Genomic DNA, 12003 nt, shown 5'->3' on the forward strand with positions numbered 1-12003 from the left:
CATTTAAATATTTTTTAAATCAGAAGAATTACAAGATACACTTTCTCATTGTAAAAACAAAATTAAGTAAAAAGATTTTTTACATTCAAAATTTTCCTGAGGAGTGCTATCAAACTTAATTCAAATCGACACCATGTTTCATCCCAGTTTTCTACCACTTCGCAGCTGAATCGCAAAGCAATCTAACTTTTCCATTTTTCTATTCCGCGTCCAGCGAGAGCCCGCGTGTTGCATTTTCCATTCTTTTCCCGGTGTGTGCTCTAACTTTGTTTTCAATTTCCCTCCCCCTACTCTCCTCCCCTAGGTAAAACTTTTCTGGAAGGAAGTACGCGAGGACATGATCCCGGCGACGATACACCGCACCATTTGGGACGAGCTGCCGGAGGCCAACGTGGACACCCAGAAGTTGGAGCATTTGTTCGAATCCAGAGCCAAAGATCTGATGACAAAGGTAAAATAAAAGTGGGAAATGGGACTGTTTCCTCTCTATTTGGTGGGAATTTTATCTGAGAAGGGAATAAAAAACGGAAAGGACATTTATCATTTGTTCCATTTTAGCAGAGGCCGTTTTTAACAGATTGCACCATTTGTTCATTCCGATTCACGACCTCGTTAGCACCAATCCTTTATAGAGTCATACAGCACACAGTAACTTTGCTAATAATCAAAGCTAGAGATTATCACACATACACATGGGATTTGGTCTTGGCAGTCACAGTGAACAGATATCATTGGATAAAGGATATCTGCTCTCTGAACTGTATCACGTAGTCATAACCCTAAATAATTTAACCAAAAACCAATATCGCTCACCAAAAATACGTGTCTGTTTCTTTCTTTCTGTGTTTTTTTTTTACTCTATTTCTGTAAATTGTCATCACAATCACAAAATTCAAATCTGCTCCCACCAACCTCATTCGTTTCCGGATCAAATCGTTTGTGTGGTGTACCTCTTTTGGGCTCAAATTACAAAACTCATCCCTTCATGTTCACACGTAACCAATCAAATCTACTACCACTACTAGGAGGTGAGTGTCTTTCGTACAAACGGTAGTTTTTCCCCATCCCCAGTGTAGCGTGTTGTGAGTTTCTAGAATGTAGTCCTACCCTTCTCACTGTTCAATCTTGAACTTTTTTTCTTTTGGATCCAATTATCTGTTTGAAGTCCCTCTCTGTCTAACTATTCGTTTCTGTCCTTTCCACAACTTGTCGATAACACACTTTCTTTTTTGTTTTATTTTGTCTTTTAACATTGATGGAGTAATTTAGTGAAAAAATGTGTTAACTTTATTGTTCAACTGATGACATTGGTCAAATTCAACGAGTTCCATTTCTGACTCACAAATCAAGCAAATCGTCGTGATAACGTTGTTTTGTCACTTTTATATATAGAGCAGATTCGAAAAAAAATTTCCTCGCTGCACAGTGGTCCAGATCGCAAAATTAAGTGGAAAATTGGTTTTACAAAAAAATGTGATTTTTAAGAGATTTAAGAGTTGTTTAAAATAGAAAGGGAAAATTTATGGTTAGGTTGAAAATGAGGGTGGTTCACGATTAGGATAATTTTTAAAATCTAACTTTACAGGAATATTTTTGGGAATTATTTTGTTTTCTAAAAAGCTGTTGGGATTGCCAATCCATACAACTTTGTTGATTTAAAATTTTATATCCCAAGCTACGTTTTTCATGACCAAATTTTGAGAAAGCAATTTTGAACGTTGCAATTTAAGGTTAAGTTTTAGAGAAAAGCAATGCTTGGGGTACTTTTAGAGCTCTAAAAACAAACATTTTGCTTTCCTGACAAGTCAATTTGGACATAATGGTCAAATGTTACAGCCATTTTAAGGTCAAAAAGATGGTCTTTTGTGGTCTCTGCTGCAAGTTTCTGCTCATTTCTAGGCGTCCGAAGGTTATGTGTGGTTAGTTACTCAAAACCTCTTTTACGCAAATGGACCGACGTTTTACTTCCTCATCCGATAGAAGACAAGGAGGATAAGGCGGGAATCAAACCCGCGCCCCAAAGCAACTTAGGGATCGGCAGCTGAAGCCACTAACCACCGCCCCACGAGGCCGGACCCAGCTCTAAAAAAAACCTCAAGGGTGTTTTTCTATAAACTTCAGATACCGTAAACTGGGGTGACTTTGATAGCCCGTTGTGACATTGATAGAAATTTGATTTGGCCACTAATTTTGATACATCCAATGTAACAGTTACATTTTTGCATATATGTTTGATAATAAGCTATCCCTTAATGCTTACATACTCAAAATTCTCAAAAATGTTTAGATATTAATTTGACGGGCATTTGAAAACCTATCAAAGTCACCCTGGGCTATCCAAGTCACCCCAGTTTACGGTATCTTTATTTGAAAATGTCAAATTTTCAAGGGAAAAGTGTAGGGAACACCCTTACGGAATTCAAAAACGGTTCTTTTTTATTTTTTCCCGTATAATTGTGTCCGCTGAATCTAAATCTGTCCTCAAAATTGAGCCAAATTGTCAAACATCGATTTTTTGTTATATTTTGGGTCGATATGATAATTTTATAAGATAATTTTTCATTAAATGCTCTAAATAAGAAATTATTTTTGAAATTTGTTTAATGCTTCAAAATGATGGACATTCTTAAAACAAGTTAAACAAGCAAATTATATCCTTAAAAAGTGGTGTTCCTTGCTAACATTGCGAATACTAGAAATTTTATTTTCAAAACTTATCCCTTCAAACAGAGTAATCTACACGGAGAAAAAAGAGTTCCCAAAATTGTGAACAAGCGATCATGAAAATGGGAACGACGAACAAAGTGTTCAAATTTCATGGTACGTTTTTCTAATTGTACCATGGGATTTGAACGCTTGTTCACGATTTTGGGAAATCTTATTTCTCCGTGTAGAATTTTATTTTAAAAGGACCTATAAGCATAGGGAATCCCATAGCTTATGGGACCTTTAAAAACAACTCTGGAAATGTTTTTTTGAATGAATTTATATCAAATTTACAATTTTTAGAAATGGTTGATTGAAGGTTTTGAGTCAATTTGAGGAAGCAGGGGCAAAATAAAAAAAAAAAAGATTTCGCATTTTGTGTTGCCAAATTTAATGAAAAAATTACTTAAAAACTTGGAATATCTCGAAATTAGACATCCTTTAAAACATAAAAATATAGTATAAAGTGCTACAAAATTAATTCATGATAGAATAAATTCAGCTGACTTTACGGAGATTTCGAAAAATTTTAAGCAGGTTAAATTTGTGAAAATGTAAGTTTTATGATTCAATGGTGAATACCAAATAAGATGCATGATTTGGTTGTAGTTAATGATTTAACAAAGACGTTTGTATGTTATTTTTCTTTTCTTTTCTTTTGTATATATTTTATTATACTAAGCAAAACTTAAAAAACTTCCAATGATTTTAAATGTAATTTTAAGCAAAATCATTTGCATAATAATTCTGAATGAAAAAAATTCTGAATTCTTTTTATAAATCAAAATAGATCATTTTTGAATCATGTTGTAATAATAATTTGTGATCTATATTTTCTCCTTGATTCAGTGAGTTTAAAATGTATGAACTCTTTTTATTTGCTAGAAAACTATTCAAACAGTTATTCTAGCATGAAGATTTCATTTTCGATGAATTTTCAAAAAAAAGGGTATTTGGTCAACAATTTTGAGAAAAACTAACTTCTCATCCAGTTATTAAATATTTTGAACTCTATTGGCCTATAGACATCCTTTGACATATTTTATTTTTTTATCTTTGTTCTCAAAGCTTTCAACATTTGGGTTGATCTTCGAAATCTAGTTTTAATTTTATAATTAGACTCCTTCTCAACCCCTGCCCAGAATCAAAAGAAATTTGTTTTATTGAAACATATAAAAACAATGTCTTAATATATTTTTTGCAGTTTTTGATTCTAAAATTTACCAAGAATGTTGCTTAAGTGATTAAATCAGGGGTGACCAAAGTTTGGTCCGCGGACCAAACGTGGCCCGCGAGGTGTTTTTTTGTGGCCCGCGGATTCATTTAAAATGATCATGTAAAATGGTCCTTTGACCACTTAAAAAAATAAGGTTTATTTTAAACTTTTTTGTGCATTTTTTTTGTTAATTAAATACTTATGATTAATTGATATTTCGATCCCCATTTTAGGACTCAAATATATTGTTCAAAAATCTTGATAATTAAATCAATTTCACTCGTTTCAATATTGGTGGAGGTTTTGACTAAGGTAAAATCTGTAATAGTTATAAGTATTCTTTATGAATGATGTAATGATATTAATGACCCTTTTATAAACTGACCCTCATACATACGCACTTAGAAACGTTCCCTCGGAATTAGGCTGTTGTAAATATTTTACGAAGCTTTTGTCGACCAACCCTCCCTCTACACCATTATTAAAAATTAGCTCAAAAAATCATGACTTTATCGTATCAATCAGATGAAATCAAATTAATATGCATTCCTCTGCATTTAAATCATTTTGAGCATGTTCGATTTCATTCAAAATTGATTTGAATTTGACTGTTTTTTTATCTCTTGCTAAAATGTTTTTTTTGTCGAATCTTACATTCATTCAAAGTAAGGGTTTTAATTCAACTTTACGGGTGCTTTAAACATTTTTTTTTATTTAAATATTGAAATTCTGACTCTCAGTGAATTTTCAATAGTTACGCTTAATTTAAAGATAAAATTACGTCGTTACATATATTGTTAAATGTCACCATTTTCGAGGTATAAATAAAACATTGAAATTTTAATGAAAACACAAGTAAAAAACTTTTTTTTCAAATACGTCAAACAATAAAATCAAAAATACTGGTACAAAATTGATATTTTGTGTTTTTATTATTTTCAATTAACGAAAACGTTGAAAAATAACAGAAATGTCTAAAAACATAAACTGATAAATGTATTTCCTTTTATTCATAAATATGTTAATAATTATTTATTTTTGATATGAAAAAGTTTTAAAAAAATGTTGTTGAATACAAGAATACTTCAATCTTGTATTTAATCCCACAAATTCGGCACAGTTTTCGAAAAGTTTTTCATTTCATTTCAGAATGGGCTTAAAAATTCAAAGTTTTACTTAATTTTTCGAAGAAGAAAAATATTGACCCCTGAAATCCACAAATTAGGAACATTGATTCTCTCCAGGAGTCAAAATTTTCTTCAAAACAATGTCTTCAAGCGCTGTCACTAATGGAACTGAAGCTTTATTGAGCTTTTATAAATATTTATCCTGTATGGATGCAAAAAAAAAATCGAAAATTCAGGATATCTTTAATCTTTAAAATTTTCTCAAACCATCAATCTCCCACATCTCAAACGGAACTCCCATCCCAAGTAACATTTTCAGTTTTGTACCTATCTTGAGGAGAGATTGAAGTTATCTTAGCTAAAAATGACCATAAAGCCATTTTATCTCCAGGACAACAATAAATCAGCATTGAACCTGAGTTAAGAGCAAAGTGGACTATTTTAGGAGGTTATCATGACCATTTATTAGGAGTCATCTAAAACTCATCAGCATAGACATTGATTTTTAAAACACTCTGCAGGTGTATTTAAATGCTTAAATAAAACTTATGCTCAAGCTTCTTAAATTTATAACCGCACAGAAGAGGTTTTCAAGACTGAAATAAACTTTCATTAAAGATGTTTTCTCTCGTTGAAGATAAAATTGATTTGTGGAAGGAAAATCAGTTCTAATTATTATCTCGTTAAATTCAATAATTCTTTATGAAATAAATCACAAATGGCCAATGAAAAAAGATAAAATTATATTGATAACTATAAAATAATATCAAAATAATAAATTACTGTGACTTTACGCAGCCGTTCTAACTGAAAAATTCTTGCCATCAAAATTTCACTGGTCAGTTTTCTTAGATACCTCGAAAAAATATGCATCGAAGGCATGAATCGTTCAAAATTGCATCGATTTTTTATTTTGATGGACCGATTAATTATTTTTTTTTCTGAAAAATCAACATGGCTTCCATTTTTGGCCGTTGCTTTTTCGTGTTAATATGGCTGAACTCATAAAAACTATTCTCTCTTACTCAAAGCAGTTATTAGGGCCATTTTTCTTAAGAAGCTCTTGTACAAGAAACTTTAAGAGCTTTGTTTCTTGCGAAGCTCTTGTTCAAGATTAAGCAAGAACATGTAGACTGCAGTGAGCTTTAAGGCGATTTTAACCAAGAGCAAAAGGCGTAGTACTGCGACCGTAGCGCATGCGAATTTTAGTTAGCAGGAGGTAGATCCAAAACGTTTTTTATGGTTATTTTTTCATCGTTGGATAAAAAAACAAAATACATTTTTTCATATTCTTTATTCATTTATTTGATTGGGATCATCATAAGTTTTCCTCGCATAAAGGAATTTACCGTCGACACAACAACACTGATTTCAATAAACAACACTAGACCAACGTTAAAACACTAGCACTCCGCGACGAATTTATCCGCTTCTCGGAACGCCTTATCCAGCTTATCCTCGAAAGGCTCTGACGGACAAACGGATGACCTAACTGATGATTTGTAGCTTGTTGATTCTGCGCATCGGCTTCACGGAGCTACGGAATCGGCGCCCATGATGATTCTCGTGTTACTCGATCGACACGTGCCGGAAAAAAACATCTAGTGCCCATTAGGGTGCCCAGAATATGGGCAAATGTTTCAAAACCTCGCTCCACAAGCCGAAAACTGATCCCTAGGGTATTCTAAGCCTCTGTGCAAAATTTGAGCGAAATCGGTCAACATTAACCCATTGATACTCGGGCATGAAGTTTGTATGGGAAAAATCGTCAAAATGTATGGAGAAACGGCACAGTTTCGTAATTCTCCCTGTAGGTGGCGTTGCGAGTGTCCAAAATTTGCCAAACGTGATATTCTTATGTGAAATTTAATGCCCAACAACTTTGTAGAAGAGTGCAAGACGATCCGAGTTAACCCCAAAAAGTTATTAGCATTTTAGTGAAGTGGTCTCCAACCGACATGGCCAAAGGGCCTAATCCGGTATTGCCACTAAGGAAAGCAAGCATAAAATTGTAATTTTGGGATATTTTTTGTCAAACAAAGAAAACAAAATGAACAAAGTATGAATTAGACTAAATCGATCCAGCTGAATCCGAATTTAAAGGTTGATAGGCGGAATTTTCAAAGAGACGCAAGACATTCAAGATGGCGGCCAAGATGGCGGCTGTATAGAAAACCCTATACATAAAGGGTATTATGCGACCTGCGAACGACTACTCAAATTTAACTAATCTTGGGGCTCTGAACACGATTAAGACCACTACAGAGTTCCAAACAGACAATGTTATTCAAACCAAGATGGCGGCCAAGATGGCGGCTGTATACAAAATCCTAATGAAATACTAAAATACTAAAATACTAAAATACTAAAATACTAAAATACTAAAATACTAAAATACTAAAATACTAAAATACTAAAATACTAAAATACTAAAATACTAAAATACTAAAATACTAAAATACTAAAATACTAAAATACTAAAATACTAAAATACTAAAATACTAAAATACTAAAATACTAAAATACTAAAATACTAAAATACTAAAATACTAAAATACTAAAATACTAAAATACTAAAATACTAAAATACTAAAATACTAAAATACTAAAATACTAAAATACTAAAATACTAAAATACTAAAATACTAAAATACTAAAATACTAAAATACTAAAATACTAAAATACTAAAATACTAAAATACTAAAATACTAAAATACTAAAATACTAAAATACTAAAATACTAAAATACTAAAATACTAAAATACTAAAATACTAAAATACTAAAATACTAAAATACTAAAATACTAAAATACTAAAATACTAAAATACTAAAATACTAAAATACTAAAATACTAAAATACTAAAATACTAAAATACTAAAATACTAAAATACTAAAATACTAAAATACTAAAATACTAAAATACTAAAATACTAAAATACTAAAATACTAAAATACTAAAATACTAAAATACTAAAATACTAAAATACTAAAATACTAAAATACTAAAATACTAAAATACTAAAATACTAAAATACTAAAATACTAAAATACTAAAATACTAAAATACTAAAATACTAAAATACTAAAATACTAAAATACTAAAATACTAAAATACTAAAATACTAAAATACTAAAATACTAAAATACTAAAATACTAAAATACTAAAATACTAAAATACTAAAATACTAAAATACTAAAATACTAAAATACTAAAATACTAAAATACTAAAATACTAAAATACTAAAATACTAAAATACTAAAATACTAAAATACTAAAATACTAAAATACTATAACACACTGAAATCCCGATGATTTGAAACCAACTGTTGAAAGGGGTCACTTTTTAGTTTGTCACGCTTTTCACACAGTGCTTACAATTACTACCATTTTGTTTGATAGTATGTGTGAGTCCCGTGAAAAAAGTGACCGTTCGTCACTTTTTAGTTCGACTTTGTCAAACCAACGGGGTAAAAACTAAAAAAGATTCAAACGAAAAAGTAACCAACCACCGGGGATTGAGTGTACTAAAATATTTAAATACTTCAATACTGAAATACTAAAACATTAAAATATTAAAATACCAAATTAGTAAAAAAACAAAAAACAATTCATTTCAAATAATTTCATCAATATTTGTGAAGCCAAATTAGAATTTTCTATCATTTTGAGCAACTTTTGTTCTACGAAAAACATCACTTCTCTTGTTTTATCTTTTTCTTGTTTCGTTTTAAGTATTTTAATTTAAATTATTTTTTTGTTAGGTTTATGTTTGTTTCTACCACCTCCTATCATTACATTTTGCCTATTTATTTTTTTCATGTTTTTACAGTAACTTTTTTTATTTATTTTTTGCATGTTTTCAACATTTTCTGCTTTGTAATGGCACCATAATCATTTAAATTGTAAATAAATGTTAAGAGGCAAAGTCTGGGGCACTAGAAAAAATACTGCATTCTTCTTTTTACTTAAAGTCTAGGAAATGTTAGTAAAAAACACAACCAAAGCATTTTAAAAATACATTTTTAAAAACATTGACGAAGTCACTCACAATAATCAAGTACTTCCAACCCACACAGTATTTAAAATTTAAGGGCTCTTCTTTCCAATGCTTTTTAAAGATCAAAAATTTGTTGAACAATGGATTTTTGGCGATTTTTTAAATCGAAGCCCGTCTAAAGGCGGGGTTGGGTTGTAGAGGGATAACCTTGTCTGTTTGGAAGTGTGTGGTCTTAATCGTGTTCAGAGCCCCAAGATTAGTTAAATTTGAGTAGTCGTTTGCAGGTCACATAATACCCTTTGTGTTTAGGGTTTTCTATACAGCCGCCATCTTGGTTTGAATAACCTTGTCTGTTTGGAAGTCTGTAGTGGTCTTAATCGTGTTCAGAGCCCCAAGATTAGTTAAATTTGAGTAGTCGTTTGCAGGTCACATAATACCCTTTGTGTTTAGGGTTTTCTATACAGCCGCCATCTTGGCCGCCATCTTGGTTTGAATAACATTGTCTGTTTGGAAGTCTGTAGTGGTCTTAATCGTGTTCAGAGCCCCAAGATTAGTTAAATTTGAGTAGTCGTTTGCAGGTCGCATAATACCCTTTATGTATAGGGTTTTCTATACAGCCGCCATCTTGGCCGCCATCTTGGTTTGAATAACATTGTCTGTTTGGAAGTCTGTAGTGGTCTTAATCGTGTTCAGAGCCCCAAGATTAGTTAAATTTGAGTAGTCGTTTGCAGGTCACATAATACCCTTTGTGTTTAGGGTTTTCTATACAGCCGCCATCTTGGCCGCCATCTTGGTTTGAATAACCTTGTCTGTTTGGAAGTCTGTAGTGGTCTTAATCGTGTTTAGAGCCCCAAGATTAGTTAAATTTGAGTAGTCGTTTGCAGGTCACATAATACCCTTTGTGTTTAGGGTTTTCTATACAGCCGCCATCTTGGTTTGAATAACCATGTCTGTTTGGAAGTCTGTAGTGGTCTTAATCGTGTTTAGAGCCCCAAGATTAGTTAAATTTGAGTAGTCGTTTGCAGGTCACATAATACCCTTTGTGTTTAGGGTTTTCTATACAGCCGCCATCTTGGCCGCCATCTTGGTTTGAATAACCTTGTCTGTTTGGAAGTCTGTAGTGGTCTTAATCGTGTTTAGAGCCCCAAGATTAGTTAAATTTGAGTAGTCGTTTGCAGGTCACATAATACCCTTTGTGTTTAGGGTTTTCTATACAGCCGCCATCTTGGCCGCCATCTTGGTTTGAATAACATTGTCTGTTTGGAAGTCTGTAGTGGTCTTAATCGTGTTCAGAGCCCCAAGATTAGTTAAATTTGAGTAGTCGTTTGCAGGTCACATAATACCCTTTGTGTTTAGGGTTTTCTATACAGCCGCCATCTTGGCCGCCATCTTGGTTTGAATAACATTGTCTGTTTGGAAGTCTGTAGTGGTCTTAATCGTGTTCAGAGCCCCAAGATTAGTTAAATTTGAGTAGTCGTTTGCAGGTCACATAATACCCTTTGTGTTTAGGGTTTTCTATACAGCCGCCATCTTGGCCGCCATCTTGGTTTGAATAACCTTGTCTGTTTGGAAGTCTGTAGTGGTCTTAATCGTGTTCAGAGCCCCAAGATTAGTTAAATTTGAGTAGTCGTTTGCAGGTCACATAATACCCTTTGTGTTTAGGGTTTTCTATACAGCCGCCATCTTGGCCGCCATCTTGGTTTGAATAACATTGTCTGTTTGGAAGTCTGTAGTGGTCTTAATCGTGTTCAGAGCCCCAAGATTAGTTAAATTTGAGTAGTCGTTTGCAGGTCACATAATACCCTTTGTGTTTAGGGTTTTCTATACAGCCGCCATCTTGGCCGCCATCTTGGTTTGAATAACCTTGTCTGTTTGGAAGTCTGTAGTGGTCTTAATCGTGTTTAGAGCCCCAAGATTAGTTAAATTTGAGTAGTCGTTTGCAGGTCACATAATACCCTTTGTGTTTAGGGTTTTCTATACAGCCGCCATCTTGGCCGCCATCTTGGTTTGAATAACATTGTCTGTTTGGAAGTCTGTAGTGGTCTTAATCGTGTTCAAAGCCCCAAGATTAGTTAAATTTGAGTAGTCGTTTGCAGGTCACATAATACCCTTTGTGTTTAGGGTTTTCTATACAGCCGCCATCTTGGTTTGAATAACCATGTCTGTTTGGAAGTCTGTAGTGGTCTTAATCGTGTTCAGAGCCCCAAGATTAGTTAAATTTGAGTAGTCGTTTGCAGGTCACATAATACCCTTTGTGTTTAGGGTTTTCTATACAGCCGCCATCTTGGCCGCCATCTTGGTTTGAATAACCTTGTCTGTTTGGAAGTCTGTAGTGGTCTTAATCGTGTTTAGAGCCCCAAGATTAGTTAAATTTGAGTAGTCGTTTGCAGGTCACATAATACCCTTTGTGTTTAGGGTTTTCTATACAGCCGCCATCTTGGCCGCCATCTTGGTTTGAATAACATTGTCTGTTTGGAAGTCTGTAGTGGTCTTAATCGTGTTCAAAGCCCCAAGATTAGTTAAATTTGAGTAGTCGTTCGCAGGTCGCATAATACCCTTTATGTATAGGGTTTTCTATACAGCCGCCATCTTGGCCGCCATCTTGAATGTCTTGCGTCTCTTTGAAAATTCCGCCTATCAACCTTTAAATTCGGATTCAGCTGGATCGATTTAGTCTAATTCATACTTTGTTCATTTTGTTTTCTTTGTTTGACAAAAAATATCCCAAAATTACAATTTTATGCTTGCTTTCCTTAGTGGCAATACCGGATTAGGCCCTTTGGCCATGTCGGTTGGAGACCACTTCACTAAAATGCTAATAACTTTTTGGGGTTAACTCGGATCGTCTTGCACTCTTCTACAAAGTTGTTGGGCATTAAATTTCACATAAGAATATCACGTTTGGCAAATTTTGGACACTCGCAACGCCACCTACAGGGAGAATTACGAAA

The 12003-nt window shown here is 33.2% G+C and overlaps 2 protein-coding genes across 5 annotated transcripts in view; one reads left to right on the top strand and one right to left on the bottom strand.

Moving 5' to 3' along the window:
* The window catches only part of LOC120414141 (FH1/FH2 domain-containing protein 3), a 182809-nt gene that overhangs the window by 152616 nt on the left and 18190 nt on the right, over positions 1–12003 (top strand). For 3 of the 4 annotated variants that reach the window (XM_052710439.1, XM_052710440.1, XM_039575180.2), the window contains one exon: positions 305–451. In XM_052710439.1, coding sequence (XP_052566399.1) covers positions 305–451 — 147 coding nt within the window. Of the gene's footprint in view, positions 1–304; positions 453–12003 lie in introns of all 4 variants that reach the window. The other variant, XM_052710438.1, reaches the window with a different exon arrangement.
* LOC120414119 (band 7 protein AGAP004871) overlaps positions 1–12003 on the bottom strand; it is a 420902-nt gene that overhangs the window by 12404 nt on the left and 396495 nt on the right. The window lies entirely within an intron of this gene.

The sequence above is a fragment of the Culex pipiens genome, chromosome 3 (genome assembly GCF_016801865.2).
Source record: "Culex pipiens pallens isolate TS chromosome 3, TS_CPP_V2, whole genome shotgun sequence".
NCBI lineage: Eukaryota > Metazoa > Arthropoda > Insecta > Diptera > Culicidae > Culex > Culex pipiens.